The sequence below is a fragment of the Ctenopharyngodon idella genome, chromosome 18 (genome assembly GCF_019924925.1).
Source record: "Ctenopharyngodon idella isolate HZGC_01 chromosome 18, HZGC01, whole genome shotgun sequence".
Classification (NCBI taxonomy): domain Eukaryota; kingdom Metazoa; phylum Chordata; class Actinopteri; order Cypriniformes; family Xenocyprididae; genus Ctenopharyngodon; species Ctenopharyngodon idella.
In genome coordinates this window covers 23,349,610-23,371,422 of record NC_067237.1, presented here as the reverse complement: position 1 = coordinate 23,371,422, position 21,813 = coordinate 23,349,610, and the positions used below count along the sequence as shown (strand labels likewise).

At 38.1% G+C, this 21,813-nt stretch overlaps 2 protein-coding genes across 6 annotated transcripts in view; one reads left to right on the top strand and one right to left on the bottom strand.

The window, feature by feature from the left end:
• Positions 1 to 6,746, top strand: part of st3gal2 (ST3 beta-galactoside alpha-2,3-sialyltransferase 2) — a 33,515-nt gene extending 26,769 nt beyond the window's left edge. For all 5 annotated transcript variants that reach the window (XM_051870792.1, XM_051870793.1, XM_051870795.1 and 2 more), the window contains 3 exons: positions 636 to 681; positions 837 to 956; positions 2,804 to 6,746. In XM_051870792.1, the coding sequence (XP_051726752.1) occupies positions 636 to 681; positions 837 to 956; positions 2,804 to 2,977 (340 nt within the window). In that variant the 3' untranslated portion in view covers positions 2,978 to 6,746. The remainder of the gene's footprint in view (positions 1 to 635; positions 682 to 836; positions 957 to 2,803) is intronic.
• A 2,227-nt stretch (positions 6,747 to 8,973) lies between these two features.
• On the bottom strand, positions 8,974 to 20,670 carry aars1 (alanyl-tRNA synthetase 1). Its single transcript, XM_051870653.1, has 21 exons — positions 20,512 to 20,670; positions 18,221 to 18,388; positions 17,951 to 18,139; positions 17,659 to 17,804; positions 17,383 to 17,574; positions 16,432 to 16,576; positions 16,208 to 16,353; positions 16,014 to 16,122; positions 15,693 to 15,843; positions 14,424 to 14,548; positions 14,037 to 14,181; positions 13,779 to 13,957; positions 13,573 to 13,686; positions 13,233 to 13,439; positions 12,819 to 13,003; positions 11,688 to 11,796; positions 11,042 to 11,155; positions 10,844 to 10,963; positions 10,666 to 10,752; positions 10,446 to 10,559; positions 8,974 to 9,795 (listed from the first exon to the last, which is right to left on the bottom strand). The coding sequence occupies exons 2-21, from the start codon at positions 18,362 to 18,364 to the stop codon at positions 9,616 to 9,618; spliced, it is 2,901 nt and encodes a 966-aa protein (XP_051726613.1). The 5' UTR covers positions 18,365 to 18,388; positions 20,512 to 20,670; the 3' UTR covers positions 8,974 to 9,615.
• Between the last annotated feature and the right edge of the window lie 1,143 nt (positions 20,671 to 21,813).

Below are 21,813 nucleotides of genomic sequence, written 5' to 3'. Positions count from 1 at the left end.
TTTTTTTTATTTTTTTTAAAGTCATAATACTGACATCTCATTAATAAATTAGTATTTCAGTTCAGTTTTCAGACACTATGGCCTGATTTCATAGACAGGGCTTAGATTAAGCCAGGATTAGACCTTATTCAACTAGGACATTTAAATAGATTTTATAAATGAGCATTAGAAAACAAACATTACTGCATCATGAGACAAAATAATGGCACTGACATATTTTAAGTTTTGTCAGTACAAGTTGCTTTCAGTTAAAACAGCTCAAACGTGTATTTAGTCTGGGACTAGTCTGTGAAACCGGGCTAAGTGGATTTAATGACAATTTAGTTGTTAATACCTAAATTTTGAGTAAAATTAGTTGTAGAATCCCATAGTAGCTGCAGCATGGCCAATGAGACATTGATATATTCTGTCTATGAACACATTGCAGTATTCTGTACCCAGAAATGCATAATTCAAAGCACAACACACTGCCACACATCATAGCACTTTATCAAAAATACTCTCTGCTTCACTGAAAAACATTAGGATTTTAGCAGCAGTTCAACTCACAGGTTTTTATAAAAAGATGAAGAGATGTCAGAAGTGGGAAGACTTATAACTTTATCTTTGCAAATCGTTCTCTCTCTCTCTCTCAGTACTTACGCTCCAGTGAAGCAGTTTCTGCGTGTGGATAAAGACAAGGTAATATATTCCCATCCCGTCTCTCGCAGATTTATATTCTCTGAATTAAGACACTCTTTAGATCCTGAACAATAGAACACTATCAATCTCCCATTGAGTCTTTATCTGTTTTCTCTGTGCTGCTATAAATCTGCATATTTATCAATGTCCTGTAGGTTCAGATTTTCAACCCAGCTTTCTTTAAATACATTCATGACCGCTGGACACATCATCATGGGCGCTATCCCTCCACTGGCATGCTCGTCCTGTTCTTCGCTCTACACGTATGTGATGAGGTAAGACCTTAGGGTGGCATAATACATTTTTTATATATACAGGTGCTGGTCATATAATTAGAATATCATCAAAAAGTTGATTTATTTCACTAATTCCATTCAAAAAGTGAAACTTGTATATTATATTCATTCATTACACACAGACTGATATATTTCAAATGTTTATTTCTTGTAATTTTGATGATTATAACTGACAACTAAGGAAAATCCCAAATTCAGTATCTCAGAAAATTAGAATATTACTTAAGACCAATACAAAGAAAGGATTTTTAGAAATCTTGGCCAACTGAAAAGTATGAACATGAAAAGTATGAGCATGTACAGCACTCAATACTTAGTTGGGGCTCCTTTTGCCTGAATTACTGCAGCAATGCGGCGTGGCATGGAGTCGATCAGTCTGTGGCACTGCTCAGGTGTTATAAGAGCCCAGGTTGCTCTGATAGTGGCCTTCAGCTCTTCTGCATTGTTGGGTCTGGCATATGGCATCTTCCTCTTCACAATACCCCATAGATTTTCTATGGGGTTAAGGTCAGGCGAGTTTGCTGGCCAATTAAGAACAGGGATACCATGGTCCTTAAACCAGGTACTGGTAGCTTTGGCACTGTGTGCACGGTGCCAGGTCCTGTTGGAAAATGAAATCTGCATCTCCATAAAGTTGGTCAGCAGCAGGAAGCATGAAGTGCTCTAAAACTTCCTGGTATACGGCTGCGTTGACCTTGGACCTCAGAAAACACAGTGGACCAACACCAGCAGATGACATAGCACCCCAAACCATCACTGACTGTGGAAACTTTACACTGGACCTCAAGCAACGTGGATTGTGTGCCTCTCCTCTCTTCCTCCAGACTCTGGGACCTTGATTTCCAAAGGAAATGCAAAATTTACTTTCATCAGAGAACATAACTTTGGACCACTCAGCAGCAGTCCAGTCCTTTTTGTCTTTAGCCCAGGCGAGACGCTTCTGACGCTGTCTGTTGTTCAAGAGTGGCTTGACACAAGGAATGCGACAGCTGAAACCCATGTCTTGCATACGTCTGTGCGTAGTGGTTCTTGAAGCACTGACTCCAGCTGCAGTCCACTCTTTGTGAATCTCCCCCACATTTTTGAATGGGTTTTGTTTCACAATCCTCTCCAGGGTGCGGTTATCCCTATTGCTTGTACACTTTTTTTCTACCACATCTTTTCCTTCCCTTCGCCTCTCTATTAATGTGCTTGGACACAGATCTCTGTGAACAGCCAGCCTCTTTTGCAATGACCTTTTGTGTCTTGCCCTCCTTGTGCAAGGTGTCAATGGTCGTCTTTTGGACAACTGACAAGTCAGCAGTCTTCCCCATGATTGTGTAGCCTACAGAACTAGACTGAGAGACCATTTAAAGGCCTTTGCAGGTGTTTTGAGTTAATTAGCTGATTAGAGTGTGGCACCAGGTGTCTTCAATATTGAACCTTTTCACAATATTCTAATTTTCTGAGATACTGAATTTGGGATTTTCCTTAGTTGTCAGTTATAATCATCAAAATTAAAAGAAATAAACATTTGAAATATATCAGTCTGTGTGTAATGAATGAATATAATATACAAGTTTCACTTTTTGAATGGAATTAGTGAAATAAATCAACTTTTTGATGATATTCTAATTATATGACCAGCACCTGTGTGTGTGTGTGTGTGTGTGTGTGTGTGTGTGTATATATATATATATATATATATATATATATATATATATATATATATATATATATATATATATATATATATAATATAAAGTATTTTATATGTAAAAAAAAAAAAAAATGATATGCATTACCAAGCAGTGACTGTGAATTCATTTCTGCCTCTGACTCCATAGGTGAATGTATTTGGTTTTGGGGCGGACAGTCGGGGAAACTGGCACCACTATTGGGAGCAGAACCGCTATTCTGGAGAGTTTCGTAAAACAGGTGTCCATGATGCAGACTACGAGGCCCAGATCATCGACAAGCTGGCAAAGGCTGGCAAGATCTCAGTGTTTCCTGGAAAGTGAATCTGGGCACCAGGTGCAAAGAAATGGACCAACTGATGGACTACCATAAACAAAACCACCCATTATCCACTTGACACACTTAGTGTGCCTGTTAAACGTGATCAAGAAGTAATGTTTCATGATCTTATTACCATTCTGTGCTGTCCTGAGTGGTCAGGAATCTGGGCAGTATTCCCTATGATGTGGTGGTTTTGAGATGAGACGCTAGTAAATGTGCTTTTCCTTGCAAGCCTACCTCAACTAGGACAAGGAACTTGACTTGGCAAGGAACACTAATATCTCACCACTAAACAGCATGTTAGGTATATGTGCTGGGAATGGTATTAACTCATATTTATGACTTTTGTTGAATAGTGATGATACGAGAACTCTATCCCGCCTATCTCTTATGTGTTCTCACGCCGAGGCCAGATAGATGAGTAAGACCAACAATCACCATAGTGTATCATAGTACTCTAGTAGTTCTCTGTGATTCATTGAAGGGACAGTTCATCCAAAAAAGAAAAAGAAAAAAGAAATTTCTGTCATTATTTACTCACACTCATGTCGTTCCAAACCTGTATGATTGACTTTCTTCTGCAAAACACAAAAGAAGATTGTTTGATTGAAGATGTTGTCAACGAAAGTCAATGGGGTCCAAAGTTGTTTTGCACCATTGAATTTCATTAAATTGAAAAAATGCCACCGAGATATTTATCAAAATATCATCTTTTGTTAGAGAAAGTTATACAAGTTTGGAATGACATGAGGGTAAGTAAATGACAGAATGTTCATTTTTAGGTGAACTATCCATTTAACTAAAAGCTTGGACATAGTAGCGGGTCGTTTCACTACTGTTACAGCGCTGCAGTTCACATCACCGGGCGTAAACCAAGCTTTACTTCGTCTTAGAAGATACTTTATGTTTAGTTGTTCGTGTTTGAAATGATCCTGCTAACAGTTTGCTATCACTGTGTGCTTGCATCAGTCTGAACAACTTTGTCTTTTTGGTTCGTTTGTTTTTGCTAATTACATTTGAGTACTGCTCGTTCCTCTGATCTGAGGAGGAAGGACAGATACTCAATAACAGGAGAGAAACCACTGACGCAGTCCAATATGAACACACATGAGCAATATATTAAAAATATGTGGAGTACATTTAGAAACCAACGCTAATACAGCTGTGGTGATTGTTCTAGAGATGCACTGTGAACAGTGGTAGAGCTTCATTGTTGATCTACAGCACACTACTCTCTTAAATCTAACTTACTGTAATAGTGTTGGATGGAAAGCAACGGCAAAAAAAGTGTTAGATTGTGAGAAACAGACTATAAACTTTTAGTTATGAAGCCTGATTTATTGCCAAACAATTTATGACTAGCTGACAGACAGATATTGGTGAAATTGATGGATCTCATTGAAAAAAATGTTTTATTGAAAGCACTTAGATACTCCTTTGCTGCTGTTCAGTCATTTACCATCAACAATAGGCGTTTTTTTTATTTGTATAGTTTTTCTTGTATAATTTATTACATTATAACTTTTTAAGACCATACAAAGGATAACAAAAAATCCGTTTGAACGCCAAGTGTTTTCTACGGATGCCCTAAAGGTCATGGAGATGGGGAAAAAATAAGACTGGAGGTTAATTATATATTTTATAATTATAATCGCTCTTGTGGTCTCTCGCAAATGTTGTGTTCGCTTGAAAAAATTAGCATTAGCTTAAAAATGTTTGCTTTCCTCCAAGAAACTGCGTTAGCTTGCAAAATGTTTGCGTTCCCAGAGAAATTTTAGTTAGTTTGCAAAATGTTTGCGTTCTCCTGAGAAACGTTGCATTCACTCTTAAACTTTTGAGTTTTTTGCGAGCCTCTCGGGGATGCAAAAGTTTTGCGAGAGAGATTTTGCAAGCGAATGCAAGGTTTCTCTGGGGAACGTAAAACATTTCCGAGAGAACGCAAACGATATATTTTTTCTTCCCCTCTCTTATATTTTTTTTTTTTTTTTTTTTCAAAACCATTTCCCTTTGGGGGTCCCGTAGCTTTCTGTTTTGGACTAGTCCAAGTTTTGACTTTCAGGTGCAGTAGTTCTTTTTCAAAACGTAGACATATCAGCTATTTCAGTGTGCAAATGCACACACGTTACATGCTTGCGTGCCTTGTCCTCGCTTCTGGACACATCCTCTCTCCAGAGCACCGCTAACCTCATTATAAGACGCATAAACACATGCTATTGTTCCTTTAGTCTTCTTACAGAGCATTTATTGATAAATTCGCGCGCACAAATCTGGGCTCTAAAATAGGGCACGGATCGTCTACCCACCAGCTGTCCTCCACCCACACATGATTCACGGCTTCTCCTGTGCGCCACCATCCTATCCTCTTGTCTGTTCTACTTTTAAGCTAAACTGAGCGCCGTGCCTTCGGGATCAGGGTGGGAAAAGCTCCCTCACCTGAAAACTTTCTCCCCTCTTCATTTTAAGAGCTACCTACCTGCATTCGCTGTCACTTCGGAAAAGTCTCCTGAACCTTTAGAAATGTGGCACACAAGTGCTTTTATACATTGTCAAGAAAGCGTAATTGTCTTTTGACGGTTATATACCGGGGAATATTAAATGCACAGTGCTGCAGTGGCTTTATTATATTTAAGCCTATTCTGAGGGATTATTATTGGGCGTTTCACAGTGAAATTCTAAAATCACAGACATGTAGGATGGCTGCCATCTCATAGGTAGAATATTGAGACGTGCAGTTGGTCACCAAAGACTTTTATCCAATTACTAATTCTGTTTTTTGTTGTTGTTTGTTTGTTATAGACGTTTATGTATTGTTCAGAAAATTTGGATTAAGAAAAATGCTGGCTCGTGAAGTTCTTGTATTGCTCTTAACAGTATTCAGTAATCCTAGATGGTACTAGTTGGCTATGAAGGATGTTTCTCGTCTTGTTTTTGTGCCACAGGAGTATCGTAGCCTGCCGAATGATATTCAGGCAAACCTACTCAAACAATTTATGAAAGACTACTTTATCCATGTCCGCCTTCTCTGTTCTCTCCATTTGAAATGTTCTGTGGCCAAATTGCATGACGAGATCAATTCAAAATTGGCTTGTTCTCTTTATGCTCTTGCCAATGTTCTCAGCACTAAATTATCGGTCTTTGTGGATCCTTATTGTCACATTGAGAGAGCTTTTTAGGACTTCGTATCATCTTTTGCTGAATTGTTTGCAGGATTAAAGGATGCAAAGTTGTAAGGCTGCAAAGTACTGAATGAGATGAACATTACAGAGCCTGTAAAGACTTTACTGCTTTTTTTCATTTTTCATCTTTTTTTTGCTAATTTTTTCACAATCAAATACATGATTGTGCCTCCAGGATATAGTGAGTGAGTGATGCAATTTATTTTGTTTGCTTGACCTTTTTTTTTTTTTAAGGCTTCATGGTAGATTCCCCTTTCGATTTGAATAATTAAAACAATAAAATGGCAGCAAAAAAAAAGTTTATAATGAGGCTACAGTATTTAGATATGTCCATTTGAGTAGAACAAACTCCACTATCAACTTAAATGTTGAATCCTGTTCTTCATTTGAAGATACCCTCTTCTAAATCCTTTAACACAGACTGTACAAATCCACACTGTGCCACTGTGTTTGCTCTCATTAACCTCTCATTAGTGTTGATATAGTGACTATTGGTCAGTGCTTATTCTTTCCTTTCACAAACTCAGTCTTTGTGTAATTATGGACTGTTTTTAATCTTTATGCTACTGTAAGAAATAAACACATTCAAAAATGATTTGTCTTTGTGTACTCTTGATTTGATTGAAATCATAGTTCATGTTCTTTTATCAGAATGTGTGGAAAATTTTTTTTTTTCTCTATTATGATTTAATCCTTTTTCATCCATGTCCCAGTGTGCTATGCAACTTCTAATATGGAAAGCTGGCATTTAAAAATGTCCCAGGTTTCATTTTATTGTTAAAATAGGTAAAATGTTTTCCTCATGTCCTCAATATCACATTCCTTCCTGTCATTCTTTTGTAATATTGCTTAAAAAAAAAAAAAAAAAAAACAGTGCAAACATCAGTAATGAACAATGAATTTGTTGAATTCTGTGATTTTTTTTTTTTGGGATCAGTCTAAAACATTCCATCCTGATAATCAAATTTTTATAAGATAGTTAAACTTCATGTTGACGCCCCTAAGCTGACTTTGAATCCCTTACTAAGCCCTTTTCATTCTTTTGCCATTGTGTGAAGTTGTGTCTTAGCTTGACTGAAGCATATGTCTGAAAATCTGGCACATTCATTTATAGAAATTGCAACACAAGCATAATCTGTTTTTAAAATTTAAAGGGTTAGTTCACCCAAAAAATGAAAATTCTGTCATTAATTACTCGCCCTCGTGTCATTCCACACCCGTAAAACCTTTATTCCTCTTCGGAACACAAATGAAGATATTTTTAATGAAATCTGAGCTTTCTGTCCCTCCATTGGGAGCAACACAGCTACCACCCCTGACAGCAACATAGTGTGGCCCAGATCTGGCCCACATCTGGTACATGTGGATTACACGCGGACCAGATGTGGGCCAGATCTGTGTCGACACTGTTGCTGTCAGGGACATTCAAGGTCCAGAAAGTGGTAAAGACATCATAAAAGTAATCCATGTGATCTAGTGGTTTAACCTCAATTTTATGAAGCGACGCAAGTGCTTGCTTTGCGCTTCATAAAGTTGAGGACCTTGAATGTGGTAGTTGCGTTGGGTCTCTATGGAGGGACAGAAAGCTCTCAGATTTCATCAAAAAGATCCTCATTTGTGTACCGAAGATGAACAAAGGTCTTACAGATGTGGAACGATATGAGGGTGAGTAATTAATGACAGAATTTTCATTTTTGGGTGAACTAACCCTTTAAGAGTTCAGAATGTATTGTATAATAAGAATGATCGACTAGTTCTCAAAATATGTTCACATGGTTGAGTAGCTCCTGTGCAAGAGTGGTATTATGACAAGTAAGGATCTCTAGTTAACCTGAATGTGATTAATTATTGATGAATGTATTTACATTTAAGAAAAAACACCAGATGACAGGAACAAAGGCCTTACTGTGAAACTTCCCAAGAAGGGCGATCTCCAGAGCTGTGACAATTAGCATGGTGTCACATTGCTCTCAGTCCCATTAAAAGTCTGCTGTAGAGTTTTTCTATACAGAATTGACAAAGCGATTGACTTTAAACTCCCAAGAAAAAGCAGGATTCAGAAGTGGAAGAGGGTGCAGAGACAAGATGTTTACTCTGAGAAACATCGAGCAGTGCATCAAGTGGAACACCCCTCATGGAAAATTGTTAATCTACAGAGTTCCACCGAAAAAGATCACGCTGATGAGACAGAAAGTTTGAATGCAGCATCAGAATGGTTCCCTGTAAAGTAGGTGTGTGGCAGGGCTCTTCAATCCTCTTCCTGGTCAACATCGACTGGATCATGGAGAAAACAACAGCTGACAAACCCAATGGCTTCACACAGCTTGAAGACCATGACTTTGCCGATGACCTTGCTGTAGTTTCTACAAAATTTAAACATCTCCAAGAAAAGTGCAATAGGCTGAATAGCTTTGCCATGCAGATGGGCCTGAACATCAATCCTTCCAAGACCAAAGTTATGTGCATTAACTCCATCCCTAATGCACCAATTACTGTCAAAAATGAACCATTGGAATGTCAACAATTTTACAGCTTCATCAGCAAGGATAACGCAGCACAAAAAGACATACAACTAAGGCTCAGAAAAGCTAGAGCTTAAGAGAGCTTAATCTAGATGACTTAAGAGGATATGTTGTATATTCTGGCCTATGAAAATCACCAATGAAGAACTGTGCAGGAGAACAAAGAGTCAAAGACCTTCAGTCTGAAGGTCTGGCTATGCGAGACTAGGGAAGAAGGGGAGTAATTATGCTAAAATAATTAAAAGCAGTAGCTTTAATCACAATCACATTCAAAACACCACTCCACAGGACAATGAAAAGTCATTTATGCATTTGAAATCATTGCTTTTTTTAATTACCATTAACAAGTGATGCATTTCATATGACAAGTGATGGCTCATTTCCTCAAAACAGATGCTAGAAGACCTAGTGAAAGGTTAAGTGTTGACATGAATTTGCCTGAACCATTATGACATCTCTCCTGTTAAACAGACAGAGCAACAATTCTACAAATGTAATGGAAAATCTTATGACAAAAAGACACCTGTTAGAATGATAATGACAATGATTTTCGTCCTTGTATGTTCAGAAAGATAACAATGGCAATGAGGACGATTTTAGCTAGCAACATTAAACTGTCAATCTAAATGTAATTTTCCAATCAGAAAGCATGCATAGCCCCATGTGCTTTAGATCAGGACGGTTTGATGGAACAGTTGATCTACTAATGTATTGCCCTGCAATGACCCAGTTAACTGAGAGAGGGCGCTAATTATTTCCCTTCCTATCCATAATTGACAAATGACACATTTCTATACAGTTTTTACATTTTCCAGCCTGGAATGTCCAGTTTGAAAATTCAGCAGGCATAGCTGGAACAGGACAGGAGGAGGGTTAAGACCAAACTAAGGACCTCTTTCCAGATTAAACCCTACCTACACAACTCTCTATCTCTCTTTGTCCTTAATTTTCACCTAGTTTGAGGCGGGCAAACTCATTGGCCAGCTGTAGAGCTTCCTGTATGCAGTGCGTGTTTCTACCCGTAGCCTGGGCAGACATGTCTTTACCGCCTCCTTTTCCATCCAGCAGAGGGCACACTTCCTGAACCCATTCACTGGCCTTCAGGCCTCGGTTTGCAACATCCTGGAAACACACAAGAGCAAATTGGTGATTTTAAATTGATACTTTACATACGCATTAATGTGTACCAAGTCAAAGTTACATTTTACACATGCACTACCGTTCAAAAGTTTGGGTTCTGAAAGAAGTCTCTTTATGCTTACCAAGGATGTATTTATTTAATAAAAAAAAAAATACAATAAAAGCAGTAATATTTTGAAACATTATTACAATTTCAAATAAATTTGTTTTCTATTTTAATATCATAAAATGTAATTTATTCCTGTGATGGCAAAGCTGAATTTTCAGCATTATTACTCCAGTCTTCGGTGTCACATGATCCTTCAGAAATCATTCTAATATGCTAATTTAGTGTTCAAAAATCATTATTTCTTATTATCAATTTTGATATGAGTTGTGCTGCTTAAATCTTTCAGGACTCTTTGAATCAAAAGTTCAAAAGAACAGCATTTATTTGAAATAGAAAACTTTTGTAAGTATGTAAGTCTTTATTGTAACTTGTGTTCGATTTAATGCATCCTTGCAGAATAAAAAAGTACTAATTTCTTTCAAAACAAAACAAAAAATCTTGAGCTTTAAAGCAGATCTTGTTAAATATTTAAAGAGAACCCTCATCCATCTTACAGAATAAGTTTCTCCCTGACCCTGTTTACCTGAGGCACTTGGCACAAGCAGATAATTTTTCCTGCATCGTTGTCCACAGTAAAAAGCATAGCAGCAGTCTGTGGTGAATTTGTCTTCAGTAACTTCAGAGACTCATTCAAAGCCTGTGGAAGCACAGAGGAATTATTTAGACTTTCACAAAAGACAATTTAAAAACTCCATTAAGTTCAACTTCAGAGTCCTAATTTGAAAGGACAGTAAGACATTTACCTTTGCAGATGCTCCACTCTCCATCTCCATCACAATTAGAGGTTGATTAGGGTTACTATCGATGATCTCCTTCGTCTTTTCCAGGACCTAAAATTAAAACCATGTGTTCACAGCTGGTCTTTAACTTTCCAGTAATCTCTGTGACTAACTATCAAACATCGGAATCATGTTTTCTTACCCTCTTCTGTACATCAGCCTTGCTGGCACGGTCCAGGTCATCCATGATCTTTTTAAGACCCTTCAGGGAATCCCTCATCTCATCCTTCTGCCACTGAGAGATCACTGCAGTGCCCAGGGACTGAATATATATGCATACACAGATTCAGTACACTTATACCAGACAAGCAAGAAGAGAACACGTTTGAGTTGAACTCACCTCTGTCATATCAGCAATCTCCTTCTGAACGTCTTTATTTGGGGCGGTCTGGGCCTTCACTTTCTCTGCCATGGCATCTAGACCCAGCTTCAGGGCATCAGCTTTCCTCTGGGCCTGACAACACAAACATCCACCTGTCAAAAAACTATTAGGAATGGGAATCATAAGGAACTTTATTATTCTGCTTCCTAAATGATTCACTGCACTAAAAGTATTCAAATGTAAAAAAAAAAAAAAAAAAAAAAAACTTTGGTAACAATGTTTTTACAAACCACTGTTCTGAATGTGTATTTACACATTGTTCTATGAATAATCAGTCAGTAATAATATCAAATGAACTCTCACAAGTCTTAAGTACATGATTTGTGTGTCTTCATGACTGATTCACTGAATTAACAGAACTGGCTCAAAAGAATCATTTGTGAATCAGACTACACTAGCCACACTGTGCATGCAAACAGCAAGAACAAGACAATAGAAATATTTAATCCTTGTATTATCCCAAGTCTACCTTTCATATCACATTCAAATCAAGCAGCAAAAACCGGTTCCACATTCCCCCACCCTACATCACATACTACATACTAAGTATCAGTCAAAAATAAAAGGGTGTGTGCATATTCATGTTAGCCCCGCCTTCTCCAACCTTCTGAGCCTCTGCTCCAGTCACTGCCACAATCCTCCTGATTCCTTTAGCAATGGCCTCCTCTGATACAATCACAAATGGAGCAGCATGACCAGAGTTCTGCAGGTGCCTATGGGTAAAAACGATCAATAAGAAAACTATGAGTAACCATACTTAGAAAACAGTGAAAGGGTTAGTTCACCCAAAAATGAAAATTCAGTCATTAATCGTCGTTCCAAACCTGTAAGAGCTTCGTTCATCTTCGGAACACAAATGAAGATCTTTTTGATGAAATCTGAGAGCTTTCTGTCCCACCATAGACAGCTACACAACTACCACATTGACGCTTCAAAAAGTTCATAAAGAGATCGTAAAACTAATCCATTTAAATTGAGCGGTTTAGTCCAAATTTTCTGAAGAGACACAATCGCTTTATATGATGAACTGATTGAATTTAGGTTTTTACTCACATATAAACATTGATCAGCGAACATAAACAGAAGCTTAAACGTGCTGCGTAACAAGAATAAACCTCACTGATTCTCGAACGTCAAGCAAATATGCTTGAGCTTCCGTTTACCACAACTGATATGTGAGTTGATGAATGTTTATATGTGAATAAAAGCCTAAATTCAATCTGTTCATCATATAAAGCGATTGTGTCTCTTCAGAAAATTTGGACTTAACCGCTCAATTCATATGGATTAGTTTTATGATCTCTTTATGAACTTTTTGAAGTGTCAACGTGGTAGTTGTGTAGCTGTCTATGGAGGGACAGAAAGCTCTCAGTTTTCATCAAAAAGATTGTCATTTGTGTTCCAAAGATGAACAAAGGTCTTACGGGTTTGGAACGACATGAGGGTGAGTGAGTAATGACAGAATTTTAATTTTTGGGTGAATCATCCCTTTAAATTCATTAGGGCTAAGGAAAATATTATTTAACAACGGTTCCTTAAGCATTTTGATTGCATTATTAAAAAACATTCATGGAAAAATTTATTTTTTCATGAAGCATAGATGGGACAAAATACAGAATATCACAGAAATCTAGATGTGCTGCACATGAATGAGAGCGAGGATCTGAGTGGGCCCACTTCTGCAATATTTGAAGTTTATAATATTAAATTCATTATAATATTAAAATGTTCATACGTTCCACCGCAGAACTCGATGGAGGTGAGTGAGCCTGCAGGGCTGTTAGGATCAGCCAGCAGCTCCTCCACTGGGACGCCAATAGACACCACTCTAACAGGATCAGGGTACGTCTCATCAAACACTGCCCGCAGACCCTGTATGGCTTTAGCCGCTGCAAGGGGAGCGTCCAGAGCGTAGACCGCCTGAAGAAAGAGAGAGAGAATATTTCAAATTTGAGAGAAATTATGAAAGAATACGAAAGTGTTCTTAGGGACACGTAAACTATATATGTTTTCAACAGGATAACTTACAATAGGTTATCATTTTGTTTTCAGAGTATCTGCACTGTGAATACTTGTGGGGAAAGTTTCAAGTGGTATGAATATGAATGATTGAAAACATCTCTGAAAAAGCCTGTTGAATGGACTTGACCTTGGCGTCACGAATCATGTTGGAGGCGATCTCTTCTGTGCGTCGGACTTCATCTGTGCTCATTGCACCTTTAGCTGTGAAGTCAAAGCGCAGTCTGTCTGGAGCGACCAAAGAGCCCCGCTGATCTGCCTCTCCCAAAACTGAGCGCAAAGCAAAGTTTAGGATGTGTGTGGCGGTATGGTTACTCATGATGGGCCTACGACGAGTCTGAGAGAGAAAAAGAAAGGGGAATCATGTTGCATTCTGTGCTCTCTATAAATGTTCATAACATCCTATCCATCTCTTTTTTGTCTGGACCAAATGCTGTAAAAACATTTTTAGAAGTCATTTCATTACATACCTCATCCACATGCAGAGTTAGGCGGTCTCCAACCTTCAGTGTGCCGTATACTGTACCAATATGCAGCACGTATCCTCCGCGCACCTGAGTATTCTTCACAGTGAACTCCATCCTCTGAAGCAGCAAAACAAAAACATGACAGCAAAATGAATCATAACTAAACTAAGCAGTTCAGCCTCTTTCTACAACCACTTTCAGTTGCTTACATCCTCAGCAGAGTCGTTTTCTCGGAGCATGTAGCCTTCATCAAAGCTCTGCCCACCCTGCTCGGCATAGAAAGAGGTCTTGTCGAGCAGCACTCCGCACTCTTGACCTGTGGTCACCTCATCAACAAATGCACGCTCCCTCCTGAGAGCCAACACTGTGCCCACTGCCTGTTCAAACTCTGAGAGGGACACACAATATCACAGGCATGAAAACCTACGCGTTAATCCCAACAGGAATAGCTAAGGTGTAATTCGTACCATAGTTGCCATTATCATCTGAAGTGTACTTGTACTTGGGGCTGTCGTCAGTGGCAGCGACACCTTTGTTTCTGAGCTCTTCAATGGCGTAGATGTCCAGCATGATGTGGTCCTCGTCCCCAGAGCCTTTGCCCTGAGACTTCAACTGTGTACACATGTTTTTATTTAGACTAATTTATATTATCAAAACACTTGTTTTCAGTTAGTATTGGATTTATCTCAGCTGATACAGGATTTTTAATTGTGCACACTCATTTTTGTCTATTTTACATTTATATTAGCTTTGCCATCATTATAAATAAAATAAAATACTCTATTTTAATTTCTATGAAATTATTCTGTGCTTAATGGAAATTGCACTGCATAAAAGAATGAACTGATTTCCACCTGAGCAGCTTTCTTCTCCTCCTCAAAGGCCTGCCTGTCCACCTCCATTCCCCTTTCCTCAGCGATCAGGGCTGTGAGGTCCAGAGGAAAACCATATGTGTCGTACAGCAGCCAAGCTGTGTCACCTACACAAAACAATGACATTTATATGAAGAAATAAAAGTATAAATATCAGCTTCAGAATGTGGATTTACAGTTGATTTTAGAATGAGGACATAGGGGGAAAAAACAAACAAACCCTAGACTGCATATAGTTTTTTTGTTTGTTTGTTTTTTTAAAAGAGTCAGGCCACATTCACACGGTCATTTAAATTACTATTATTATTTTTATTATAGTTTATTTCATTAAATTATTTAATTAATATAATATAGTAATATATAATACAATACTACAAAATTAATCTTAATTTCTTTGCTTCCAAATGTTAAACCACAGAGCTTTTATTTTGGCAGAAAAACACAGAAACCTTAAAGCCTCTCTTCTGTTGACAAAAAAATTTATAAACAATTCTTATTACAATTTTGGGAAGATGGTTGGCGAGGGCTGCTTTTTATAAATGCACATTATAAACTCAAATGACCTATTCTGAATCCAAAACTGTGATTTTCACCAAAAGGTGACAAGTTTGGATCCCTGCACCTGGCTTGTTTGAAGAGTTTGTTTCAGAACCTGGTGTGTTTTCACCCTTAGTTCGGTTCGTTTAGGCATATATGAACACGGCAATCGCACTCGGATCCGCACCAAAACAATCACTCCAAGATTGCCTGAACGAGGTGGTCTCGGCCTGATTGAAAACAAACTCTGGCATGGTTCGGTTGAGGTGAGAAAGCAATCCGACCCAGCAGTGAGTGAGCACATATTGCAGTTGAAAACCAAAGAGCGGCTTTTCATCTTATAATTAATAAATATATTATATATTATATATATATATATATATATATATATATATATATATATACACACACACACACACACACACACACGCGACAGCTACAGATAAAGCCACAATATTATACGCTTGTGTAGCGAACTTGTCAATCCATCTTGATGGCTAACTCAGAGGAAACTCTGACCAATAAGAGGGCAGTTTTATTCACACGTGACTTGCATAAACACATTTTAGTACGCTTTGAAATGTTGCCTTATGAAAGTGAACTGATCCAAGAAGAAAATGCTACATTGTAACAAATCAAGTCCCTGTTTCGGAACAAAGCAGGTCTGAAAACAAGCTAAGAGAAACTCTTTGTGGTAGTATGCATGTGCTTTACCTGGTATAGTCGTGCTGTCTCCAAGGCTCTGGATCTTGCGGTCCAGGATACGGCGTCCCCTGCTAAGGGTTTTGAGGAACTGTGCCTCTTCCTCATTGATGATGTCTTTTACCATATCAGGATCTTTCCGCAACTCTGGGAAAGCATCACCCTGCAGAGAGCCATGAATCATTAAATGGCCATCAGAGATAGAACTGAAACTGTATTTAATTAAAGTGCATTTCAATATTGCAGTGGCTGCCACTTTAAATAACCAAAAAGAGTGTTCCTTATGCACATAAAGTGATGAGGGGAAAAAAATTGTAGAGGTGGAGGCCTTACCAGGGACTCAACCACTACATCTACTAAGGAGGCGAAGAAGCCCCTCTGTGCACCCAGCTTCTCGTGAGAGTATCGCACTGCACGACGTAGAATTCTCCTCAGCACATAGCTGCGAACACAAAAACAGGGTCACATATACATACATTAAAGTATATATATCAAGTATACGGCAAACAATAACACCATCATCTCACCCTCTGCCTGTGTTGTCAGGTCTGCCGCCATCAGACAAGGCAATAGTAATGGTGCGGGCGTGATCAGCCAGAACACGGTATGCCATGTCGATACCATCTGTGTCTTCTGCACCAACCTTTCCTGTGTATGCCCTGGCACCTGTGCCCTGAGAACCAAGAACATTTTTTTAATTACATGCAAAAGAGAGTTTGGTCATGTTTCATATGCTTTTCTATGATTGTACCTTCTGAATGGCTTCAAAATAAGGGATGAACAGATCAGTGTCATAGTTGGACATCTTGTTTTGCAGCACAGAGACCAAGCGCTCCAGTCCCATCCCTGTGTCAATGCTCTTCTTGGGCAGAGGCTTTAGCACTGTCTCCGACTCCCTGCATGGAGAGGCCAAGATATATGTATTTAGAACAACATGTGCATACTTACAGTATCTTTCTGTGAAGAATTAGAGGTTGCGAGATGGCACCAATGTTAAAATTTCTGGCCAATAATGTATATATTTTACCGTTCAAAGGTTTGGGGTTGGTACGATTTTTTAAAAATGTTTTTAAAAGTTTTGAAAGTCTCTTATGCTCACCAAGGTTAAATTGATTTGATCAAAAGCATAAGAGATATTAAAATGTAATTTATTCCTGTGATGGGAAAGCTGAATTTTCAGCATCAATACTCCAGTCTTCAGTGCCACATGATCCTCCAGAAATCATTCTAACATGCTGATTTGGAGCTGAAATCAATTGCTGCTTAAACATGATTTTTCTTTTTTCCAGGATTCTTTGAAGAAAATAAAGTTAAAAGAACAGCATTTATTTTAAAGAGAAATGCTCTGTAACATTATGAATATCTAATATATATATATATTATATTATATATATAATATAACTGTAATTTTTGATCAATTTAATGCAATTCAAATTATATTTAGGCTATATATATATTTTGTATATTAATTAAAGATTAATCAATCTACTTAATATTAAATATCCAATATCAGCTGATACTGATAAATAAAAAAAATCTTTGATTTCAGACAATAACTGACATAATATTGATATATTGTGCATCCATATAAACAATACATTACATAAGAAGAGTCTCTAAAAATAATATCTCTAAGTATGTGGGAACTTTTAAAAAAGTGTTTACCATTGTTAGCTAAAGTTAACAAGGAGTAGTAGTTTACCTGTTGAACTGGATGAACACCAGATTCCAGATTTCAAGCACATTTGGGTCATCCATGTTGACCAAGTGGGCGGCGTCTCTGCCTCCAATGCGATCAAAGTGGATCTCGCTGCATGGACCACAAGGACCAGTGTCACCCATCTCCCAGAAATTATCTTTCATACTGCCGGGCAGAATACGGCTCTCCTCCATTCTGGGACAGAGTTGAGACAAACGAAACATATTTTACTATTTCACATCAGTGAATTAATATTCCTTGTACATATTTTGTACTCACCCCAAGTCTAGCCAGATCTGCTTGCACTCCAGGTCAGGCTCCAGGCCTGCATCAGCATGACCACCAAAATAAGTCACATAGAGGCGCTCAATAGGAATGCCAAACTCCTGCGTCAGCAGCTCCAGTGCCATCTTGCAGGCCAGGTGCTAGATATAAAATGAGCAAGACAGAAATGAAGGGATGCTAAGAGAAAAGTCCAAAATTTAATTTATCATTTTAGCAGCACATAAAGTACTATGAAGAAATACGCCATGAGTTTACAATATACAACACCTTTCTCGCCATCTCTTACTTTGAAATAATCTCCAAAGGACCAAGAGCCCAACATCTCAAAGAAAGTGTGATGGTACACATCTTTGCCCACATCATCAAGATCATTGTGTTTGCCACCAGCACGAATACACTTCTGTGTGTTTGCAGCACGCCGAAGTCTGGCCATTGGGTGGGACGGGTCGATGGTGTTCAGGAAGATGGGCTTGAACTATTAAGAAGATGGAGGTGACAATTAATTTTCTATAACAAATTAAAGGCCATTTATTTAACTAGGTTCAAATCTCCTTACCTGGTTCATCCCGGCATTGGCAAAGAGCAGAGTGGGATCATCTAGCGGAATGGTGGCTGACGAGTGGACGTACTGATGCTCATGGCGGCGGAAGAAGTCGATGAACTTCTCACGGATCTGTGCAGCAGTCAGCGAAGAGTCCATGCTGGTTGTGTTTTTCTTGGTGGACTAGGGATATATACAAACACACAGCGAGTCAGAAACCGGTTTTACAAAAACAACGGGTGGAGTAAACATGCAGCTGCTTTGTAGTGCTGTTAATTGTCAATCAAGAATGTGTTATGGACATCTGCTGCCTGTAAGAACACCAGGCACACCTCACGATCACCGCATCCATACCGGGACATTCAAGAGATGAACCCAGTTAGTGAAGAAGCAAAGCTTGCAAACCTACCAAACAGACAAAATCCTCTCTGCTAGGCAAAGACATGCAGAGAAATTATGCTAGTGTAAAACACATGACTAAAGTTGACTTTTCCACTATCTCTGACAAACCGGAAGCCTTTCATTTTCAGTATAGAGTGCATATGTCAGAGCACTTGCCCACATGGATGGGATGTATTATAATCAAAACTATGAGTGCAAAGTGAGAATTGTCAGTATTTTTCCACTAAAACATCATTCTTTTAACACTATTTATGTAAAATGGTGGTCGTGTATAATATTTTATAATTGTTTAATCATTATTTATGTTGATTAGCCCTAGAAAACTACTGTTTTTCATCCAGATGTATTGGGTCATCTGTGGATATATTAATACATTCATTATTTTCATTCATTTTACTATGGTGAATAAGCGGAGGGCAGTGGCCGTTTCACAACCATTTTGAAGGTTCTGTGCAACTACCACTAGAACAATTGTATGCGAATCTTCCTCACTGGAGTATTGAAGGAAGCTCCTCAGCAGGTGGAGCCAGTGTACAGCAAACAATAGACATCCCTGAAGTAATTAATGCACCACTCCCATTACAACTAATCCAAAACATAAAGACATCTTTTTCCGCATGACAACTACATAACCACTCCAGCCATGCATGCCAGAAACCACATCCATTGTGAGATAATGACCTGCTTCAACATCTGCACGCTGAGAACCAGAATTTCAACCTTCTCTAAATTATGTTTCCAAAACTGTCGCAAATTATAATGTTTCCTTGAATACCATAATTAAATCATCAAAATTGACAACCGTTAAAAAAAAATAAAGCCACACAATCAACAAATGTAAGATGTAGTGATGCTCTTCATAGGATGAATCACTTGTGTTATATTTCCCAATTTGTATGCCAGTTTGAATAAAACCTAAATGAATGAAATGTATAATAACTATAATAATAATGTAACACTGACAGCTACATATTCATATACTGTAAATACATCAATTGCTTTTATTATATTATTCCCTCAAGTCAGTCTGAATAGGACTATCTGCTAAATTATTAAACGTAAATGTAAATGCAATGATGACACAGCACTGGCAAGAAGCACAGGGCTGTGAAGTGGAACTTATTTAGTAGCCTTTTATTAATATATTAATAAAAACCTTACTGAGATTAAATCTAACTTAAAGAAAAGAGCTGGCAAACACTGCAGTGTAAAATGCATCTGACAATGCTTTGTGAAGGACAAGAAACGGGCACATAACACGATGCACCAGCATTAGTAAGCAAAACAAGTCAACAGACCATGTCCTGCACACAGTGAGGTTCACCTGACAACAGAAGAAAGCTTTGGCACATAAAAATGTGAGATGAAGAGCCATAGATAATGATGCTCTGTGATCCTAGAGGAAGTATACCACGATTTACTACAGTAAGAATGCCTGCAAAACATCATTCCAATGAATACCGAACTAACGTTTACACACATATATAAATAAAAACTGTAATCAGATTTTTGTTTTTGTTTTTTTTGCTTCACAGCTTTAACAAGTGCACTGACATAGGCCAAACCCCTATAGACCACAATATGATGCAAGCTAGTGCTGACTTATGGACATCAACATCTCCATCATGATTTGCATTATCGGGATTCTGTAGCCTATTAGACAAATAACCCAGTCATTATGTCAAGGTAACATACAAAAAGCGTTGAATAGTAAAGTCTTTCAGATTTATTTTACAATAGCATGCTTCCTCTAAGCACGAGACAAGGCTAAGCTGACGATCCAGTCATTCACTAAAACACCATGTAACTGGATATACAGTCTCATGATACAGGACATAAAGACATATAGTAATAACGAATCGCATATAACGTCATGAAACAAATAAAAAGCTAATGAAACTTACGAATAATAATCTTATAGCCGCTTCAGAAGCCAGTCACACTACTTCCCACGCCGGTTGAAACCAAAAGGAGAGTCGACGAAGTACCGCCCACAACATAGATGATTGGTTCAGGAAGAGCGATGTTTCAGTGTACGTAGTTTCTATTGGTTTAGGATGCTGTCGATCAAGACAAAGACGGGATCGGATATGTCAACTGTGCAAAGGACTGAACTGGATGATGCAATGATAAAGTAACAGTGCAGTGATATTTACGTTCTTATTATCTTTATTTTTATTTTTACAAACTGCTTTTTCTTCTGGTTTATAAGAATTTCTGCTAGGTTCTTCTAGAATCAAAGCAACAACACTGCTCTAAATAATGCAATATGTTATATGTTTCAATAGATCATTATGCGTGGTGATCTATAACTTTCACTTCTGCTTCTTCATCATCATCATCTTCATTCGAAAAGAAATTAAGGTTTTTGAGGAAAAATTCCAGGATTTTTCTCCATATAGTGGACTTCAGTGGGGTTCAACGGAATGAAGGTCCAAATTGCAGTTTCAGTGCATCTTCAAAGGGCTCTACACGATCCCAGTCGAGGAAGAAGCATCTTATCTAGCGGAATGATCGGTCATTTTCTAAAAGAAAAAAAAAATTATATACTTATTAACCACAAATGCTTGTCGTGCACTAGCATCCACAACTTTACACATTACAGAATCACGTTGGAAAGGTCATGCGTTACGTAGGCGGAAGTACCGAACTAGTGTTTACGAAGAGAACGTGCAAAGACTAAGTAAAATTAACTTTACAAAAAAAAAAAAAAAGGTAAAACAACAATTTCGGACGATTTTGAAGTTGGAGGAGAAATTTTAATTTTTTTTAGAAAATGACTGTTTCGCTAGATAAGACCCATATTCCTCGGCTGGGATTGTGTAGAACGCTTTGAAGCTGCACTGAAACTGCAGTTTGGACCTTCAACCCATTGGTCCCTGTTGAAGTCCACTATATGGAGAAAAATCCTGGAATGCTTTCCTCAAAAACCATAACTTCTTTTTGACTGAAGAAAGAAAGACATAAACATCTTGGATGACATGGGGGTAAGTAAATTATCAGGAAATTTTAATTCTGAAGTGAACTAATCCTTTAAGTTAAAACAAAAAGTACTTTATATTGTGTATTTGGGAGGAACAGTAAGCATTTCCTCACAGCAGGGGGCGATCAAGCTCTTGTTTATGCACAAACAACTTCTTTCATAAGGGATCAGGATTAGTAGGAAACAGATAAGAGGTTTTTTTAGCCATATGAGAGAGCTGATC